The sequence below is a fragment of the Panthera uncia genome, chromosome D1 (assembly GCF_023721935.1).
Source record: "Panthera uncia isolate 11264 chromosome D1, Puncia_PCG_1.0, whole genome shotgun sequence".
NCBI lineage: Eukaryota > Metazoa > Chordata > Mammalia > Carnivora > Felidae > Panthera > Panthera uncia.
In genome coordinates this window covers 39682934-39704351 of record NC_064808.1, presented here as the reverse complement: position 1 = coordinate 39704351, position 21418 = coordinate 39682934, and the positions used below count along the sequence as shown (strand labels likewise).

Sequence of the window (21418 nt, the reverse complement as noted above, 5' to 3'; positions counted from 1 at the left end):
GAATTAAGAAGGTAATTAAAGAGTGGCTGTGCTAAGAAGGAAATGAGCAGAGTGATGTGACCCAGCTACCTGAGAGAAGATGGACAGAGACATCCCCAGGAAGTAACGTTTAAGTGGAGACCTGACATAGGAAAAGCCGCTGATCCTGGGAGGAGCCCGAGAGAGTGCTATAAGCCAAAAGTTCAAGGCTCTGAGGCCAGATTGAGCTCTCAGTGTTGAAAAGACAGGAAAGGAGCTCAGACGGGAACGGAGTGATCAAAAGGGATGGTGGCTCCAGATGAAATTGGAGAGATGGGCTGAAGCCAACTCATGTAGGACCTTACAGGCTAGTGTAAGAAGATGAGATTTTATTCTAAATGTAACCAAGAAGCTCTTAGGGAGTTTTAAAGCGGGAAAGGGATATCATCTCATTTACATGTTTAAAGGATTACTCAGGCTGCTGTGTAGTGGACAGATTATGCTGGGACAAGAGTGGAAGTAAGGAGAGCAGCCAGGAAGCTATGGTGGCCATCCAGGCCAGCAGAGTGGCAGCTTAGTCCAGGATGGTGGCATTGGGGACAGGGAGACTCTCATATCTCAGTGGGCAGGTCTTCCCCCTGCCCAGACTTCCCTTCTGGAACTCCAACTTCATAAAGTCCCTGCCTACCTGATGTCCCCACCTGGATGTTGAATGCCCATCTCAAATTTTGCCCCAACTTGGACTCTTGAACTGCCACCTGCAAGCCTGCTGTTCCGCAACTCCATTCTTCCTAGAGTCATCCTCAACTCCTCTCTTGTCTCCCTGCCTAAATTCAATCATGAATAAATCTTGCTGGCTCCATCTTCAAAATGTATTGGGAATTTAACCACTTCTCATCATCTCCTCTGCTGGTACCCAAATGTAAACCACCATCACTATCACTTGGGTCATTACCATAGCCTCCTGATGGTCTTCCTCATTCTGCCTTTGCTTTCCATATCCAGTACGCTCCTGTTAAAATGAAAATCAGATGGTAACTTTCTTCTCTTCCGCTCAGTTCTCCAGTGGCTTTCCATCTCAGAATTCAACTACTTTGTCCCTCTCTGACTCCATCTCCTTCTACTCTCCCACTTGCTCGATCCACTCCAGACATAATAGCCTCCTTGCTGTACTTATTAAATATTACCAACACAGTCCTGCCTAGGACCTTTGCACATGCTCTTCCTTCTATCTGACTCTTCTGCCTTCACTTCATTCTAGTCTCTGTTCAAATATAATCAGCCCAGAGAGGCCTTCCCTGACCACTCCATACAATAAAACAATCTTCATCACTTTTCCTCCTTGCCTTGCTTCATTTTTTCCATAGAACTTAAAACTTCCTGACGTCACATATTTCTTGCTTATTTGTTTACTATCGGTCTCCCTACCCTACAATGTAAGCACCATGAGAGCAGTCATGGTTTTATTCGTTGCTGTATCCCCCAATACCTAAATCAGTAGCTGGCACATAGTGGATGTTCCATAATATGTACTGAATGAACACATGAAGGTGGTGTTACGGAGTGAAGGGACGTGAGCACTTCAGGAAAAGGACCTTGAACACTACTACAAGTGGCAGAGACGTGAAGAAAGCAGGATTTCAAAAGAGCCTGGGAAAGGAGGGAAGGGAGGGCTTCCCAGGGTTCAAGGAGTCAGTTAAGACAGCTTCCAGAAGTTAGTGGGAAAGGCACAAAGATTACTCTAGCTACATCTGTAGGCTCTGGGACTACAGGGGTCTGGCCCTGTAGGGGTATCTGTTCCAAGGGAAACCCCTAGCCAGCATGCTGATAGGAGGATGTGGACAAGATATTTAAGAAGAGGCCAAGAGGCACTCTGGGGGTGGGGGTACTCCAGGGCTTGTGAAGGAGCCAAAGATCCCATGAGGTGGTTACCTCCTCCTTCTATTCCCAGTCTCTCCAGTGGGCCTGCTGGGAAGAAAGGCAGCTAAGACCTCCACGGAAGCTGAGCTGTGACACCGGGCTCAGTGCCCCAGCCAACAGCTGGGGAGCCCGCAGGGAGCACACAGTCCAGTTGGTGCCAGCGACAGAAGTAAGCTGTCTCGCGAATATAGCCTTGCATCTTTGCAAGGGCCTCCACGTCTTTGGTCTTTTTGGATTCTCACCACCACCACAAACACTCGAAGAAATCGCTATTATTATCCCCCAATTTAGGAAGTGGGGAAACTGAGGCTTGGAAGGCATGGTGACTTCTGCAAAATCATAAAGGAAGCTGTGGCATCTGGACTGGAACCCAGGTCATTGGTCTGCAAACTCAACTCTCAAAGATTCCACTCTGAAGTGGGGTTCTCAGGCTGAGTCTGGCGTTCCAGGCCTTTATGCAACGAACCTTCACTGGTGCAGCGCTGCGCGTGAGGAAGCAAAACCAGAGCAGTTTTCTTCCCAGCTGAAGACACGCCTTGACTGGACCCTTACCGGACCCTCACTGGAAATTCCAGCTGCGGAAACACGCAGGTCGAATTAGGCAGTTCACTTCCCTCCCTCCAGGCTAGGGCAGCACCTGTGCTTGAAGAGATTGGCGAGAAGCTTTAGCAGCGATCCTCCTCTTCTGCATAGATGAGGCTGGAGGAGAGCATCCGGGAAAGGTGGCCTGGGCCCACGGCCCTCTGAGCGACCCCTGGGGTAGGAACTGGCCGAGCGACACGACCGCCACGTCCAGTCTGCCTCAAGTTCGCCCACTTAGACTCTATAATTCTCGTTGCGGGTTGCTCTGCCTCTGACTCTCTAGCTTTCTGCTATTTCTGGGCTATATCCCTCACTGCCTCACTATCTCAGCTCTGAATGTGTCTGAGCCATCGCCTTGTGTCTTTCTCTCCAAATCTCTCCCAATCTGTTTTCTACTCCTACCCGGCACCTAGGTCCCCCACAAAGCAGAGGCCAGAGGGGGGCCCAAAGTCAGCTTGGATTTGATTGCGCGCGGCCAGCATTTCCCGAGGACACAGTAGGAGTACAGTGCCGGAGAGGTTCGGAGCGAGTGTGCCCGACAGCCAAGTGCAGCCGCGTTGGGCTGCCAGCCTCTGCCTCCCTCCCTGCTTAGGGAGGGGCCGAAGCGCGCGCGCGAGCGAGGGTCGAGGGGTAGGGGGCTGGCCAGTCTCTTGCCCCAGCGGCCACCCCGGGGATCCCAAGCTCCTCCCCCACCCTGTTTCTATTGGCCTCGGGCGCCCCCGCCCCCAGCCGCCCGCTGGAGCTCTGGGGCCCTTAAGCTACCACCGGATAAATAGCCCCGGGCGCCTGGCGTGAAGCTAGGGGTGGGGAAGCCCCCGGGCGCTGCCGCCGCTCTCCTCAGCGCTTGTTAGACCCGACAGGACTAGGCAGAGGGGGGGAAGTCGCCCGTACATTCAGACCCCTACTACTTTACCACCTTACGGCCAGGACTGCGGAGAGTCAGAAAGTTTCGGGCAACCCCTACCGAAGCCAGGACTGCGCCACCCCCTGCCGGGATATGGAGCTGCTGTCGCCGCCGCTCCGGGACGTAGATTTGACTGGCCCCGACGGCTCCCTCTGCAACTTTGCCTCCGCGGACGATTTCTATGATGACCCGTGTTTCGACTCTCCGGACCTGCGCTTCTTCGAAGACCTGGACCCGCGCCTCGTGCACGTGGGCGCGCTCCTGAAGCCCGAGGAACATTCGCACTTCCCTGCGGCCGTGCACCCGACCCCGGGCGCGCGCGAGGACGAGCATGTGCGCGCGCCCAGCGGGCACCACCAGGCTGGCCGCTGTCTATTGTGGGCCTGCAAAGCGTGCAAGCGCAAGACCACTAACGCCGACCGCCGCAAGGCCGCCACCATGCGCGAGCGGCGCCGCCTGAGCAAAGTCAACGAGGCTTTCGAGACGCTGAAGCGCTGCACGTCCAGCAACCCAAACCAGCGGCTGCCCAAGGTGGAGATCCTGCGCAACGCGATTCGCTACATCGAAGGCCTGCAGGCGCTGCTGCGCGACCAGGACGCCGCGCCCCCTGGCGCCGCCGCGGCCTTTTACGCGCCTGGCCCGCTGCCCCCAGGCCGTGGCGGCGAGCACTATAGCGGCGACTCGGACGCGTCCAGCCCGCGCTCCAACTGTTCCGACGGCATGGTAAGGCCGGGACCCCCAGCTCGAGAAGTGAGGGCAGCCCTTTGTGTATCTGGGACGTGTTTCCGAAGGCGGGGAGCTGGCCCTCCAGAGGGAGGGTTGGGCTGGGAACCTTGCTGGGAGTGGACCCCGGTGGCCTGAGCAGCTGTCACTGGGGTGGCCTGGTGCCTTGGGGGCGCACGGGACAAATGCGATCCACCCTTTTAGGGGCTCTGTTAGAACTCTGCTGCAGCGGCATGAAGATCTGCGTTTCTCCACTTATGCCTATTTACAAAATGCAGATTTGTGCTCCTAGGTGACTGTCCATCCTCTGGTTGGCTGGGCGGGCTGCAGACAGCTCCTGTCCGCCCCTATCCCCCAGTCAGGGCCCAGAACTCGTGGCTGAGACTTAGGGAGGTGGGGGCGGGGTGGCTACAGGGAGTGATGCTCTGGCCCCATGCGGTCCCGAGACTGACTCGGTCGCCCTTGCCCTTTGCAGATGGACTACAGCGGCCCCCCGAGCGGTGCCCGGCGGCGGAACTGCTACGACAGCACCTACTACAGCGAGGCGCCCAGCGGTGCGTATTCGCGCCTCCTTCCGCGTTATCCCCTTTGGGCTGCCCTGGCTTCCCTCTACCCAGGACCCCCCTCCCCATCCCCAATTCTGGGAGACGGTACAGGGAATGGAATAACTAAGGGCGCAGCTCCCTTTACGCTCCGCACTCTCACTGGGTCCTTGCGGACTACGCTGGGTCCTCGCGGATTCCGGCATGCCCTCAGTTTCCTGTCTGCCCCAAAGCACTGAATCCATAGGTGGAGACTTGACCGCGGCTCAACTGCTTACTAACCTACCCCTCCTCGCGCAGAACCCAGGCCCGGGAAGAGTGCTGCGGTGTCGAGCCTCGACTGCCTGTCAAGCATCGTGGAGCGCATCTCCACCGAGAGCCCCACGGCGCCCTCCCTTCTGCTGGCGGATGCGCCGCCGGAGTCGTCTCCGGGCCCACAAGAGGCGGCGGCCCAGAGTGAGGTCGAGCGCGGCGCCCCCACCCCTTCCCCGGACGCCGCCCCGCAGTGCCCAGCGGGCGCAAACCCCAACCCGATCTACCAGGTGCTCTGAGGAGGTGGGCGGCCGCATGGGAGGGCTCCGCTGCCCACGCGCCGGAGGGATAGTGCCCCTAGGGTCCCTCGTGCCCAAAAGATTGAGCTTAAATGCCAACGCCTGTTCCCAACTTCGCTTTAAAAGCGACCCCTCTCCCGAATGGGGAGAGGCGGGAGAACTGATGTGTGTTTCCGCCTCCCGCACTCCAGAGTAAGGACACAGTCCTTTTTGCCCACGCAACACCCTTCCCTGAGACCCGCTGCAATGGCCTTTCGGAGTTCTCCTGAGGCCAGAGCTGATCCTTGAGGGGCCAGACCCTTCCTCTTCCTTTTCCCCTTCCCTACGCGGGGTGGAACCCGCGCAGATCTAAGCCCCGCCTCCGGACGCTCCTGTTGTTTGAGGGGGCGTGGCCTCTCTTTCCCAGAGCCCTGCCGACTTTGTTGTTCCCCTGCGCCGTCGGGGTGCGCTCGCGTTCTGCGTCTAACAAGTGTTAACAGTAACCACTCCACCTCCTCCCCCATTTCAGGACCACTTTTTGTAACACTTTTGTAATCTATTCCTGTAAATAAGAGTTGCTTTGCCAGAGCAAGAGCCCCTAGGGCTGTATTTATCTCTGAAGCATGGTGTGCGGTGCTACAGGGAATTTGTACGTTTATACCACAAGTGGGCGAGCCGCGGGCGCTCGCTCAGGTGTTCGAAATAAAGACGCTAATTTATACCGCGGTGGCTCCGGCTCTCCCTGGGGACGGGGGCAAGATTTTTTTGGCTGGGAGGAAAACCTGCAGACTTGGGTCAGCTGTACCGCAGCGACCCCTGTAGGCGGAAGACGGATTGCAAGAAAGGAACCTGGGGCGGGGATAGGAAGGGAGGGGTGAGTTTGGCTCCTTTACTTGGGGATGGTTCCTTTGATTCATCGTCTCGTGCAGGTCAGTCGTTCTGCGGTCAGGATGCATTTTAGGCTGATTTGAGTAGTGGGGGAAAAAAAGATCCATGTCGGGCCTCATTCTCCAGAGATTCTGATTTAACATATCTGCCCCTGATATCCTGGGCCAGGTATTGTTATTTTTCAAAAGCTGCCCAAGTGATTCTAAACTCTATGCAAGGTTGAGAATCACGCCTTTCCATACTCAGAGTGAACCCAGGTGTGGTGTCCAGAAGGATCACTGGAAATTCGTAGCTCTAGGTGCCACTCGGAAGCCTCATGGGTGCAGAGAATGTCATGAGGTGTTCACAGCATTCTGAGGAGAAACGAGGTAAGTGTGAAGGAGCCATGTAAGCTGTATGGCACTTACAGGCGCTTAGTGATAGGAGTAATCTTAAGACACAGATGTCTCTACTCAGCCAGTAACCCAGCACTTAGAGCATCCTGGTCCTGTCAGATTTCTTAAGAAGAGGCCTGAGGAGACAGGGGCAGTGCAAACCTGCATCATCGTAGGTGGCTATAGATGCTCTGAGAGCAGAGGAGGGGCCATTGATTTAGCCAAGGTGGAAGGAGGGCCTCCTGAAGGAGGTGCCATTTGAACTGTGTCTTGAGAAACAAGAAAAGACAACCCAATGCCCATAGACCCATGCGCACACACACAGCTGGAAGGGCACCCCTGGAAGGATGGTGGGGTAAAAGTTCCTCCCCATTTACATACCACCCCAAGCCCACTCCCAAACACATACATTTGTCATTAGGACCTCCATGTCTCCCACATCTCACCCTTACAGACACTTTTTTCTTAAAAACCTTATAAGCCCACCTTCTGCTCGCCAGGTGGGCTGACCCTGAGGATTGTAGGGAAGATGTGTTGCCAGCAAGAAGGACCTCTGCTCTCTACTCTGAGAAGAGCCTGTGATGTCCCCAAAACACAGGGTCCCTGAAGAGCTGCCTAGAGCTGCTCTGTTTCTAATGATCCTCGGCTTTTCTTCTGGCTACTTTTCCAGATGCTCGTTGGAGTTCTTTACACTCCTCTGAGACCCTTTGGGGCCCATTCATGAATTCACTCATTCAACAGTTACCAGGTCCTATGCTGTGTGAAAACAGAGGGCAGTGGACAGTTCCTGACCTTGGGAAGCACCCTTTGGGAAGATTGAATTCTTAGCAGCTGGTTCCATCACAATGAATTAAGTGCTATCATGGGGGTGTATGTGTAGAAGAACACAGTAGGAACAGAAGATACAAAAAAGCAGGTAACCTCTGGTAAGAATATTAAAGGAGTTGGTCAGGAAAGAGGAGCCAAAGAAGGGTACTCCAAGCTGAGGAAACAGCAAGGACAAAGGCCCTGATGTGACAGAAAGTAAACTGTGCCTTCATGGAACCAAAAATGTTCACAGGAGAGCCCAGAGGTGAGACAGGGAAAAAGCAGAGGCAGGGCCCCAAGGGACCTCATTTGGACTTTATCCTGAGGGCAGTAGGGAGCTATAGAGGAATCTAACCAGGGGAAGGGTATAAGTAAATCTGTATTTAGAAAGGCCAGCCTGGGCTGGCAGAATGGGTAGGAGGCAACAAGACTTGAGGCAGAAAGATTTATCAGGAGGCCGTGGGGGTTGCTCAAAGGAGACATGGCCTGAGTTGGGGCTATGACTAGGATGTGAAAGAAAGCATGGGAGTGGAGACAGTAGTGTCGGATAAAGTGTTGACAGTACAGTGGAGAACCTGAAGGGCACAGACCTTACCTCACACAGCTTAAAATTCACAGGGGAAATGGCCATGAGACAAAGAACCAAGTGAATAAATGGTGAGAAATACTATAAGGAAGAGTAAAGGGTGCAATGAAAGATGATAATGGGATATAAGAAAGTGCAGAAAGAAGGATGCAGAGTTTCTGCACTGAGGGAACAAACTGCATGTAGGAAAAAAGGCCCAAAAGCTGGTGTACCAGCTTCGGGTGTACCAGAAGGTATCCCTTCTTTCCCGAGGACACTGCTCTTCACCAGGGTTCATGGCTAGGCAAGCAAAAAGCAGGCTGGACTTCAGCCCCCACTGACCTTCTTAGCCAGGTTCACTTGTTCAGTGCACAACCTGCATAACCATTCACAGAGCCTTGTGTACGGAGGCCCTAAGGATGTGAGGGAAAAGGGGGGGGGGGGCCAAGGCTAACTCAGGCTCCAGTTTGGTTCAGAGCGGACAGTTCTGCTATCACAAAGATGGAGACACCAGGAGAAGAAAAAGCAGGTATGGGGACAGATTTAGTCCAGGACACTTCTGGTTACAGGTGACAGAAACCCAGTTCAAACAAGCTTAACCCCCAGAGGGGTGTGTTGGAAGGACAGGGGACAGTTCACATATGGAAGCAGCACTACAGCCACCATGAGCCTTGACACCTGGGACTGGAGCCCCTTTTAGGCTTCCACCATTCCCCTGCTTGCCTTTACTTGGTTCACGCTCTCCAAGTCCATATTAGTTTTCTCCAGCAACTCAGGGATTAACCTTGAATTTCACCATTGAACTCTAGTTGGAAAATTCCCAGAGAAGAATGCTCACTGGACTAGCTTAGGTCATGAGTCAGGATTTGAACCCAGGCAGAGAGGCTCCAGAGACTGTACTCTTTGCTGCCTTGCCCCGGACCTCTACACAAGAAGGAAGGAGAGAGGAAGGAGAGAAAGTCGGGAGGGAAGGAAGCAGCTGGAGATTGGGTCCCTCCATTGATGATGGGATTTGAGGTCCCCCTCCTGGCCCATCTCCCACCTCAGTCCTCTGGACTGATGGCGGGAGGGGGGGTGCTATCTAGCTAAGGCCAACTCCATTTGCAGTGTAGATGAAATGACCCTTGTTCTTGGGGCCATTTTTACCTGGGCTGGATCTAAGGAAACACTGGGTCCATGTCTACACATGTGTGCTCATACAACAGCATACATGTACCCAGAGCATATCACCAGGGGCTGATGCATCTTGAAACCAATGAAGTTTAAGCTTAGGTCCCTTCTAAGGCCCTGGTCCAGCCTCCTTCTTAATTTGCCAAGGCCAATTAGTATGACCATCGTCCCTTTCCACTCTGATTTCTCTCTTCTGGTGGGTGGCATTTATGAGCATGTTGGGGTCCAATCTAAAGGTATACATTTGGTTGGGTTTAGTGGAATGTGTTTTATATAAATAGAATATGAAACAGAAGCGATAATAATGAAGAATGAAATAAATTTAAATGATCGGACATTGAGAAGACAATTGTACCCAAAATATATATTTAGATCATACAAAAAAGCAGTGTATTAAAAGAAAGTCATAACTTGAATGGAATTATTGAAGACTCCTGCATTGTTTGATAATCCAGTCAATGAAGACTGAATTGTATGAACACACTGGAAAGTGATTTTAAATGTTTTGCTGATCTAACACAAAGTGCTGGCATCAACAAAGTAAATTTTACAGAGTAAAATTCATAACATGTCACTCTCAAAAGACGTCAACATCAACAAACGTTTTAGTGAACACTGTCAATTTTTTAAAATTTTAAAATAATTACCACATAAGAAAACTCAAAGTACCTTGAACTCTTTTTTTGAATTTGAGAGAGAGAGCGAGAGAGCGTGCACAGAGAGGGGGAGAGGGGCAGAGGGAGAGAAAGAAAGATTCCCAAGCAGGCTCTATCCTCAATGCGCACCTCAGGATCACACGGGGCTCAATCCCACAATCCTGGGATCATGACACCGAGCTGAAATCAAGAGTTGGATGTTCAACTGACTGAGCCACCCAGGCACCCCACAAAATGCCTTGAACTCTGTGGGTTTTTTTATGGATACAACGTTTTTTGTTGTTTTATTTTTATGTTCGCCATAAGACAAATCAGCAACTTTTAAAAAAATTTCTAGTGATTTTTTAATTAAATATAATTTATTGTCAAAAGTGAAATAAGTCAGGCCGAGAAAGACAGATACCATATGTTTTCACTCATATGTGGATCCTGAGAAACTTAACAGAAGACCAGGGGGGAGGGGAGGGGAGAAAAAAAAGTTACAGAGAGGGAGGGAGGCAAACCATCAGAGACTCTTAAATACTGAGAACAAACTGAGGGTTGATGGGGGATAGGGGAGAGGGGAAAGTGGGTGATGGGCATCGAGGAGGGCACCTGTCGGGATGAGCACTGGGTGTTATATGGAAACCAATGTGCCTTGAACTCTTATAGTCCACAGATGAAAGAAACTTGATAGAGTTTTCCCCAATTTGACACCAATCCTAAAATTGTGCATGACGTGTCCTATATGGTGGGGAGCCTGAAAAAAGCTTCCCTGAATTATCAGTGATATACAAAACAAGTTTTGATCACCACGATCTTTTGAAGGAAAGATTGAACTAGCTGAACGATCTCTCAATTCTCTGTACGGAAAATGATGTTATAAAACCACTGTCCTATGAAGAAGCAGATAAAGAATATACAGCCTGATATGGTGGAAAGGGGTGGACAAGACTGAGTAAAGTCAAGAAAAAAAAGAGCAAGAGGAGGAAGGCAGAAAAATGAAAAGATGAGGAGGAAGATGACAAAAATGACGATGGTGCTAATGAAGAATAAGTTGGTTCTCGCTCAGTGTTTTCTAATCTAGAAAAACACTAAGTCCTCTGCACGCAAGTCACTACTATTAAAGGAAACACATGAAAATGTGAGGTTATGTGATACTGGTTTTTATATTACGCAGGGTTATTTTCACATAGTTATTATTATTATTATTATTTTTTAGAAATTTAACAGCAGGTTTTAATTCAAGCAGAACTTTCCCAGTAGCAGGGGTAAATGAGTCCCAGAGGATGTCAATGACTACATAATTCCCGGGATCTAAGCCTGGCTGTGCCACTGACCAGCTCTGCCATCTTGGAAATGTGATTGAACCCATCTAGATCTGGGCTTGCTCTCTGTATTCACGGATCAGTGAATTTAAAAGGTATGTACCAATTGTGAAATTTTTTATTAATTTGCTTAGAGCATTTCAGAAAAAGAAAAAGGTAGTGAAGTAGATCCTTTACAGACAAGGGAACTGGAACCATGACAAACAGATTTTTCTCCACATAAGCAAATTCTTTATGACCTGGTTTACTGATATCCTTCTTTACTTTCCCACCTTTTTATTGAGATATAATTCACATACCAGAACATTTAGCTTTGTCAAGTGTTGAAATCAGTGGTTTGTACTATTTTCACAATGTTGTGCAACATCACCACTACTATCTAATCCAGAACATTTTCATGACTCCAAAACAAACTCTTACCCATGAGCAGTCACTCCACACTCTCCCTCCTCTCCTAGTCCCCTGGCAACCACGAATTATTTTCTGTCTCTATAGATGTGTCTATTCTGGACATTTCCTGAGTGGAATCTCACACTATGTAGCCTTTTGTGTATGAGTTCTTTCACTCGGCATAATGTTTTCAAGATTCATCCATGTTGTAGCGTGTGCCACTCCTTTGTTCCTTTGTGTAGCTGAATGATATTGCATTGCATGGATACATCACATTTTGTTTATCCATTCATCAGTCGATAGATATTTGGGTTGTTTCCATTTTTAGCTATTAATGAGGCTGTTATGAACATTCAAGTACACATTTTTGTATAAACATATGCTTTTAATTCTCTTGGGCATATACACCTAAAAATGAAATTTCTGGGTATATCATAACTCTATGTTTAAATTTGGAGGAACTGCCAAAGCCTTCCCCAAAGCAGCTGTACCATTTTACATTCCCATTAGCAACGTATCGGGGTTCCAATTTCTCTACATCATTGACAACATTATTACTGTTTGTCTTTTTATTCTAGCCATCCTCCCTAGTGGCTGTAAAGTGCTATCTCCTTGTGGTTTTGATTTGGATTTCCCTAATGACTAATGATGTTGAGTATCTTTTTGTGTGTTTATTGGCCACTTGTATTTCTTCTTTGGAGAAATGTCTATTCAAATACTCTGCCCCTCTTAAAATTAGATTATGTGTCTTTTTATTACTGAGCTTTGAGAGTTCTGCATATATTATAGATTCTAGACTCTTATCAGATATGTGATATGCAGATATTTCCCCCCCTTCTATGGGTTGTCTTTTCACATTCCTGACAGTGTCCCTTGAAGCACAAAATTATTATTTATTTTGATGGAGTCCAATTTATCTATATTTTTCTTTTGTTGCTTGTGTTTTGGACATTATATCTAAAAACCCATAACCTAACTCAGGTAAGAGTAGTATAGTGTCAGCTCTTACATTTAGATATTTCATCCACTTTTAGTGATTTTTCTATACAGGGAAAGAAGGGATCCCCCTCGATTCTTTTGCATATTGAGACCCAGTTGTCCCAGCACCTTTTGTTGAAAGGGCTATTCTTTCCCCCATCCCCCACTGAGTTTTCTTGGCACCCTTCTCAAAAATTAATTGACTATGAATGTATGGGTTTTTTTTTTTTTCTGGGCTCTCAATTCTATTCCATTGACCTACATGTCTATCCTTATGTCAGGACCACACAGTGTTGATTACTGTAGCCTTGTAGTAAGTTTTGAAAGAAGGAAGTGTGAGTCTTCCCAATTTGTTCTTCTTCAAGATTGTTGTGGCTGTTCTGGGTCCCCTGCATTTCACGAATGTGTCTTTAAGTAGCCCTGTCTTGGTGGTATTTTAAGTAGCCACAAACCTTGCCTGGTACAATATGGTAGCTGTAAGTTGGCACGGAAATTTAAAGCAGGTTCTTATTGTTGGTGCACAGAAAAAATAGTTATATGAGGGGATGGTGATATTTTCATTTTCAGTCAGCTTTGATGCAGTTTTAATAAAATACATGTGATTTTATTAACTGAATATTGTTCTGTAGTTGCAAAAAAAAGTTGCAACTGTTTTGTTGGCTTCCAAGTAAATATAACGTATTTAAAAGTCTTGGGGCACCTGGGTGGCTCAGTCCCTTAAGCACCTGAGTTCGGCTCAGGTCATGATCTCGTGGTTTGTGAGTTCAAGCCCCACATCAGGCTCTATGCTGTCAGTACAGAACCCACTTCTGATTCTGTCTTTCTCTCTCTCAAAAAAAAATTTTTTTTAAGTCTTATGTTGGTGTGTCAGGCAGTTAATAAAAATGCTAAGCAATTTTTTCTGGATTTTTAAATGTTTGTGGTGTTTGTCAGCTTTCTAAAATTTACATTTGGTCCTGATTTCTAAGTCTGAATACATATTCACTTTTTTGCCCAGTTTTCTGTTCTTTTTTTTTTTAAGTGTAACCCCCAAAATATCTAAATGTCAGGCCTCACAAAACCTGGGCCCACCCACCAGACATTGCCAACCAGGCTTACCTGCAGCGTGACGCACACAGAGGCATCCACCAGGAAAACCCACAAGGCTCTTCTCAAAGGCACTGAAGAGGGAGGAAGACCGTTGGGAGAGCAACACATCTCCAGCTGCTTCCGGGAGGAAAACTCAGCGGTCTCTGGCCAGTCCTGTTGGGAATGGTCTTACAGGAGGGTCTGTGCCCACTCACCCTCCCTGCACATAAGCATCTCTTACCATCCACATGCATCCTTCACCACAGGCTTCATCATTTCCTACCTCTCTGCCTTGCTCAACCAGAATGCGAGGCATCGAGGCCCCATCTTCCCCAAAGTCAAGCCTAGAGTGACACTCTAAGGGACAGGTGTCACTCAGAACTGGCAGGAGCCCATGAGAGAGATGAGACACGTGGGGTAAGGGCTGGTCAGGGGGGGTTGGAGGTGATGGGCAGTCTGAGGGAAGGGGGAAAAGGTAAAGAGAGGAAGTTAAATGAGACACTATCTCATTTAATCCTCACAAAATGTCATTTCCTTTATACAGATGAGGAAACAGAAGCCTAGAGAGGAAAGTGAACAGTTGCTAATAAGTAGCAAATGAGACTTATAACCAAATCTGTCTAGATGCATAGTTCTCTCAATCAGAGGAAACTTTAGCCCCCGAAAGACTTTTGGCAGTGACTGTAGACCTTCTTGATTGTCATGGTTGGGGAAGGTGGGGAAGGGGTGCTATTGACATCTAGTTGGTAGAGGCCAGGGATGCTGCTAAACATCCTGAAGTGCACAGGAGAGCCCCCACAACAAAGGATTATCTGGTCCAAAATGTCAATAGTGCCAAGATTCAGAAACCCTGGTCTAGCAATTCCCCTGGGCATTCTTTACCTTGGCTTTTTTTCTAGATTTCCTCTGGCCTAAGAGAACTGGGCTCCACTCACCAGGGGTTGCAGGAAGGAAGAGCTAAACACCCTACCCCATTCCCAGTTTAGGTACCAGGGTCAGTGCTCAGGCTACAGACCCAACAGCCACAGTCACCAAATTTTCCACTATTGCACCCCTAATTTCAGTCTCCCTTGTCCATTGGAGGGAGGATTCTTGTCAGGGCAGGAGATGCCAGTTGGTTTCACTGCTTATGGTGGGGTCATCCCCAAAGCCAGTTTGTGCTGGGCTCAGTTTGTGCCCAGTTTTGGTTAGTTTCCAGATGTGGCCACAAGATGGCATCCCGACCCACCGGGAATGCTAAGATTCTAGGCCTGAGAGAGCAGCATAGAGGGTGTGCCAAGCTGGACAAAGGCCCAGGGGCTGGACTTGGGCAAGTTCCAGAGCCTAGCAGGACCAGATCTAAGGCTTACAAGTGCCAAGTGTGAGAACATAGTTCAAACTTGGCTTCAGGACTCCCTTCACCTTTTTCTAGTCCACTCTTAGCCCCAGCTCCTCCTGGAGCCATTCTCACCACAGAGCTTACTGGAGCCTGGCACACCCTCCCCTCCAGCCAGAACAAGAGAAATCCCAGAGCTGAGGTGTTAAGAACATAAGGCTTACTATTATTCATATCCAACAATAAAGAATCTGAGGCATACAGAAGTTGAATAACTTGCCCAAGGTCATAGCTAAGTCAACGATGGAGTGAGGATTTGAACACAGACAGCTTGGCCCTAAAGGCTATGCTCTTGACCACTGAACAATACCAACCCACTGGTAGTTCATTGCCCACACTTCTCACTAGCCACTGATCCCAGTGATCCTCTGGCATGGGATATAAGCCTCCTTTGCAAGGGAGGGACAGATGGCTATGAATAAAGGCATCCTGCTCAAGCGGAAAGGGAGAGGGTCTTGGCTGGGCTGAGGGGCTGTGGTTAGTGGTTGTGAGTGAGAAGCTAAGGCTCATGCAGCAATTCCTTCCCCCCACTCCCATTTCTCTGGGGCTTTTTTTTTTTTCTCTCTCTCTCTCTTTCTGTGTTGCCCTCTCAGTTTTTCTGGGCTTTCTGCAAATGCCAGCCTTCTTACAGTGTGAAAAGGAAGTGAGAGAAGGGACTTTTATGTCCCTGCTTAGGATGGAGAAGGGGGGGGCATTCTTTGCGGCCTGGGCTGGGGGTTGCCATCAAGGATCAAGGTGAGAATCCTAAAGTGAAGCAGCCTGGGGCACCTGAGGGACAGCTCCCCACCTGGGAGGATCCTTTCTCCAAGCCTTCTCCAGTTGTTATGTAGGGGATTTTAGGATGTAGTGGATACCCTTTCACATTTCTCCTCCCTCCAACCCTTGCCTGCCTCTCTTTTTCTAGTACATCCTCCAGGGCCAGGCCTTACCCGGGCTCCTGATCATCAAACTTCCCCTTACTAGCAGCCTCTGTCTCTCCACCTCTGCACCTGACCACCACGTGGGGCACCTTTAAGTTTCCCATTGTGGCTCACCATGGGGTAGTAGCCTGAGTGCGCTTTGCACTGATGCCTTGAGAGACCCTGGTTATGTACTTCCCCCCGACTCAGCCTTGGTTCAGGGCTCCAGATTCTCATGGCCCCTGACACTTGAATGCTAGGATCCCAGGCCCTCTCCTGGTCTTCCTCAAATCACCTAGCCCTTAACAAGGAGCTACTGTGTTCTGGGCACTGTGGAAGGAACCAAACAAGAAGCAGCCTTGGAGGAGCTGATAGTCCTTTTGGGGGAAAGAGATGAGCTATAGTGAAGGTTGGGGAGCCATACTCTGATCCAATGTGATCCTTCCTGCAGGAGAGGGAAGTGGGGAGTCCTGGCCCCCTGTGGCTAATGGAAACACAGAAGGCTTTCTGAGAGAGAAGAGAGTTTGGATGCCTGGCTGGAAGGAAGAGAAGGTTTGGAGAGGCCTCTTTCTGGTCTCTCCCCATCTTGATTTCTCCCAGCCAGGGGTGTGTGTGTGTGTGTGTGTGTGTGTGTGTGTGTGTGATGTCCATCTCTCTGTATCCATCTTTTTCTCTTCTTCCCATTCCTCTGTTTTATCACCTCCTTGCATTGGGGCAGAGCTTTCTGAGAGCCTGTTTCTTGGGGAATCTGAATTTGGGTGAGGCTGAGCTGCACTAGGTCAGGTTAGGGGATGGGGATCACACTGGTCATGGTGAGAGAGACACTCAAAAGCATTCTCATCCCTGCATTACCCTGAGATTGAAGGGGAAATAATTCTGGTTTAGATCAATCTCTGGTGGGAAGAGGTGCCATCCTGGTCCCAGACTCCAGCTGTCTCTTTGCCTCTGCCTATCACTGCCCCTGTTTCTGCCCTTGTCCTTCTCCCATCCTTCATGTTTTGCTCTGCCCCTTGCCCTTTCCAACCTTTTCCACTCCTCCAAACCTTTCCACTACCACACACAGACTTCCCTGGGCTGGGATTTCCCTGGCCAAGTGAGGAGACAGATGTCCAAGGCACAGCTTTGTCCCCCGGCTCACAGCCGTGTCTGCAGGTCAGTGTAGAGGGACAGCTGTCTGCACAGTTAGCAAGAGCTGACAGGTAAATAAGAGCCTCCTGTCTTCTTAATTAAATCGCCCTTAGCCCAGGCAGCCTTGTGTTCGATTGGGCTAGGCTGGGATCAATAAGCCTCTTTCCTGGTGCAGCCACCCCTGGAGCTGGGCCTGACCTCCCCAGCCCTGCCCAGACCCACCTGCCCACTTCCCCAAAAGCCTGGGAGCCCCTTGAGGGCAAGATCTCTTGTGCCTGAGACAGAGTGTAGAACAAGGAAGGAATAAAAGAGTGATTGAGTAAACTGAGGCACGGGCAGCAAACATGGGCCAGGAAGGCTTGGAGGCCCAACCTGTAACCCCCCACACCCAAGATCAACTGTGAAGCTGTGGAAATCACAGCAGAAGCTGCACCCATCTAGCTCCCAGGCACAGCCATCAGCAGCTGAAGCCCAACGGAGAAAGGGGGGTTGCAGTTGCTCCTTCTGACCTCTAAGGGCAGAATACCCTTTTCATAAGGGATGCCCACCTAGGGATCCGGCGCTAGTGTGGGAGGATCAGTGAGCTGGGATCAGTATGGTAGAGCGTGTGGCTCTCGCCGGAGACTAGGGTCAGCCTGGAATTAAGAAGGACCCAGGGTGAGTAAGGGGTCAAAAGGCGTTCATAGTGGTCCAGGATTATTGGGTTGTTAGTAGAAGGCTTAGAGGACAGCGTATGTGTTTTGTGTTTGGAGGATGTTATTTTGAGTCCATTCAAGAGGGATCTATGACAAGATCGTGGGGGCTCCAGATTTCGCTACCGAAAGGGTCGGTATGAAAGGTTTCTTGGAGCTGCCAATACTCGTCCAGGTCAAGGTGTCTCTGATAGCGGTCGAGGGCATCTCGTTTCACTTGGGGATCAGAGAGTCCCTAGTTTGGAAGGAGAGGAAAGGGTGCCGACGCCCTTCTCACCTCAGTCTGATACGGGGGCCAGGCCTAGACGTCTCCTGGAGCCCCCGCCCATCGAGTGGCGCTACCCCAGGGCGGAGCGTCGGCGGGTCTCCCCAGAGCAGCAGGAGCCACGCGGGGCGGGCGCCCCCAGCGCCGGGGTTGAGGGAGGCTGGCTCCGCTCGGAGCTGGGAGGGGGGCGCGGAATCGGGGCTTTTTAGGACCCAGCGCGGCGCCTCCCTCCGGGGGCGAGTGCGGCTGCGCGCGCCGAGGGCTTGTGTCCGGAGAGCGGCGGGCTGGACGCGGACCGCGCGAGCGAGCAAGCGAGCAAGCGAGCCTAGCAGCAGCCCGGGCGGCAGAAGCGTCGCGGCGGCGGCGGCCGCTCCGCGCCTCGCCTCCCCGGCCTCGCCTCGCCGCGCCTGGACCCGCCACCCCCGCCTCCCTGGCGCGACCGCCGCAGCCCCTTCGTCTTGACCGGCACCTTCAACCGCCTGCCCGAAGCCGGGCGCGGAGCGCGGGGCGCAGAGGCGCCAGAGCCAGTGCCCACCGGCCTCGCAGACCGAACCCAGCCCAGAGAACCAGTGCGGGCCCCGCAACAGCTCGGGAGCTGTCCCTTCAGCACCGCCGCCGGAGTCCGAGCGTAGCCCCGCGGAGCTCCAGCTCAAGCCGGAGCGTACCCAGCAAAGCGCTCCGCGGCCGCCGCACGGAGCAGCGCCCTGGGTGCCCCTGCCCAGGGGGCCCGCCATCTCCTCCGAGAGGCGGGGAGAAGGAGCGAGGAGGGCGGGCGGGCAGGCAGGCGCGCCCGCCGCCGGGGGGAGCAGGCAGCCAGGCAAGGAGAGAGGGAGGGGGCCGGAGCCCGCCCTGCGCCCCGAGCTGCAGCCCGGCCACGCAGGGAGGAAGGCAGCGGTCATCCATCTCCCCAGCGCAGAGAGCGCGCTGCGGCGACCACCGCAGAGCAGAGCGCGAATTTCCCGGCCCCCTCTCCTCCCCTCCCCCTTCCGGGGGCTGATCTATCTGTCGGGCCTTTGGAGCAGCTGACCTTCCCCCAAAAAAGCTTTGTGTCAATTTCTCCATTTTCCCGCTGAGATGGGGACGGGAGCCCGGCCCCCCAACCCTCTTTTCCCTCCTCCCGGGGCTCGCCGCTGAGCACCGTCCCTCTCCCTCTCTTCCTCCTTCCCTTCCTCCCTCCCTTCTTTCCTCCTCTGCCTCCTCCGCAGCCGGACCAGCTCCCTCCCACATCTGGCGCCTAGAGACCCTTGGGATCCCGCGCACACGCCCCTGGACCAGCACCCGACAGAAAGCGCCCCTGAGGGGCTTGGGTCGCTCTTAGGGTGGCCAGAGCCACCATCCTCTGTCCCCCCCGACGGCTGGGGGGAGGGGGGAGGAGGCCCCGCGCCCCCCTCCCCGGTGCCAACTCCCCCTGGCGGCCGCTCCCATGGGTGTCGCTGGGCCGCGCCATGCCTAAGGGGGCGCCGCGATGGGCCAAGGGGACGAGAGCGAGCGCATCGTGATCAACGTGGGCGGCACGCGCCACCAGACGTACCGCTCGACGCTGCGCACGCTGCCCGGCACGCGGCTCGCCTGGCTGGCGGAGCCCGACGCCCACAGCCATTTCGACTATGACCCGCGCGCAGACGAGTTCTTTTTCGATCGCCACCCAGGCGTCTTCGCGCACATCCTGAACTACTACCGCACTGGCAAGCTGCACTGCCCAGCCGACGTGTGCGGGCCACTCTATGAGGAGGAGCTGGCCTTCTGGGGCATCGACGAGACCGACGTGGAACCCTGCTGCTGGATGACTTATCGCCAGCATCGCGACGCAGAAGAGGCGCTTGATAGCTTTGGCGGCGCACCCCTTGACAACAGCGCCGACGACGCGGACGCCGACGGCCCCGGAGACTCAGGCGACGGTGAGGACGAGCTGGAAATGACCAAGCGCCTAGCGCTCAGCGACTCCCCAGATGGCCGGCCCGGCGGCTTCTGGCGCCGCTGGCAGCCGCGCATCTGGGCGCTCTTCGAGGACCCCTACTCATCCCGCTACGCGCGGGTAAGTGACAACCTGCCCATCAGGAGAGCTGGGTGGTAAAGGCCGGGTTCTCTGCCTCCCTCGGGCAGGGGCGGATTGGAGAACTGGCGCCTAGGGAATCAGAATTGAAAGGAGTGTGTGTGTGTGTGTGTGTGTGTGTGTGTGTGTGTACATATGAGAACGTGCATAAAAGCGGGGATAAGAGAGAGATTGCTCTTCCAGGGTGACTAGTTTTGTAGGTATGTAAGGTCTGTGTCTGTATTTCCAAATTTAATATGTATGAGTGAGTACAAATGGGTGTTTGTGTGTATGAGTAGATTGTGTGTGCATATTTATGTAAGTGTGGTGGTGTATATTTGGGTGGGTAAAGTATGTAGTGGGAATGAGTGAACGTGTGTATGTTTGAATGTGCAGGAGTGCCTGTGTGTGCATATTTGTGTCTTTGCAGATGTACACTGTGAAGGTGTGAACTGCCCTTTAGATTTTCGTGTGGGGAGGGAAGCTGGGAGTCCTCCCTCCCTCCCTCCCAGGTAAGCGGCATCTGGAGCCACGCAGGGCCTACAGAGGAGGGCTCGAGGCCTGGTCTGCTGCTTAAGACAGACCACCCTCCCCAGGGAGCAACCTCAGGCCCTTGTGAAGAGAAGGTTGAGAGGGAATCTTTGTGGCTAATTAATAGCTTTGTAGTTGGTGTGTGGCTGGGCTGTGGGGAGGAGGATGTGGCCACTCTGAGACCTAGTGCTGGGAACAGGGCCTGACTAAAGGGGAGGGTTTTGGAAGGGGCCACTCGGCTTATACTATGCTTCCTTTGGGACCTGTCAGGGGCAAAGTAGGGGCCTAAAGGGTAACATAACCCAAGGGGTGTGAGAGGTGGGTGTGTCATCATCAGCCACTCCCCTTTAGTAACAGCAGCTTGTTGCAGGAGACAAAGGGCATCCTGCTGCTGACCTTGGCCTCTCAGAGGCTTCTTGGGATTAGTTTCTTCATCTGTTAAATGGGAGAAGGTGTCTGGTGAATCTAAGGGTCTTTGCTGCTCAACTGTGCCCTAAGGGGAGACAGTGGTGGCAGCCACCCACCCTGGAAGAGACACCCCTTGCCTTCACTGGCTCTGTGGTCTGAAGGGAGCGGAAGACATGAGGGGGAGGGTCAGAGTTGTGAATTTAAAGCAGAGCCACCCCTCAACCCCCCACCAGGCAAACCACTGCTCTCTTTTGTTGCTCCACATCCCTTCTTTTCTGCCCCCTGGAGCTGAGGTGGGGAGGATTAGGCAGGGAAGGAGGCAGGATCAGTGCTAAGGATCAGTGGGGGAAGAGGACTTGGGGGGCACTGAGGTGTCCATGAGGAGAAAAAGGCTGTTTAGACACAGGCCTGATACATTTGTGACTTCGATAAAACTCTCAGTGTTTTAGCATGCAAGGGAGGGGGCAGCAGGTCAGAGTCTTATGCATTAAATTCTAGAACAGATGTGGGGGAGGGTGGATAGCAACAGAACCAAGCCCTTCGTTTTGCCACTAGAGACCCTACACAAGGTCACTCAGGGAGCCAGAGGCCAAGCAAGACTAGAACCCAGGTCCTCTGGGACCCCATCATCTCCTGAGCTGGATGCCGGTTCCCTGCCATTTCCAGAATGGACTGGGACCCTCAGAGATCTACCCTCCCCTCTCCTCTCCTGACAGAGGCCACCAC

General features: G+C 52.0%; 3 protein-coding genes across 3 annotated transcripts in view; all 3 read left to right on the top strand.

The window, feature by feature from the left end:
• The window catches only part of LOC125913211 (L-lactate dehydrogenase A chain), a 968541-nt gene that overhangs the window by 411613 nt on the left and 535510 nt on the right, over positions 1-21418 (top strand). The gene's annotated exons all lie outside the window — the stretch shown is intronic.
• Positions 2956-5891, top strand: MYOD1 (myogenic differentiation 1). Its single transcript, XM_049618504.1, has 3 exons — positions 2956-4087; positions 4563-4641; positions 4930-5891. Exons 1-3 carry the CDS (start codon positions 3458-3460, stop codon positions 5178-5180), a joined length of 960 nt encoding a protein of 319 aa, XP_049474461.1. The 5' UTR covers positions 2956-3457; the 3' UTR covers positions 5181-5891.
• KCNC1 (potassium voltage-gated channel subfamily C member 1) overlaps positions 18994-21418 on the top strand; it is a 42963-nt gene continuing 40538 nt past the window's right edge. Inside the window, exon 1 of the mRNA XM_049618478.1 lies at positions 18994-19756. Within this exon, the coding sequence (XP_049474435.1) occupies positions 19187-19756 (570 nt within the window). The 5' untranslated portion in view covers positions 18994-19186. The remainder of the gene's footprint in view (positions 19757-21418) is intronic.

Excerpts from the sequence above, each read along its gene's own strand:
- MYOD1 (XM_049618504.1), top strand. The coding sequence starts at position 3,458 with ATGGAGCTGCTGTCGCCGCCGCTCCGGGACGTAGATTTGACTGGCCCC. Across the intron at positions 4,088-4,562 it reads CCAACTGTTCCGACGGCATG|ATGGACTACAGCGGCCCCCC; the intron begins GTAAGGCCGGGA and ends TGCCCTTTGCAG. Across the intron at positions 4,642-4,929 it reads CTACAGCGAGGCGCCCAGCG|AACCCAGGCCCGGGAAGAGT; the intron begins GTGCGTATTCGC and ends CTCCTCGCGCAG.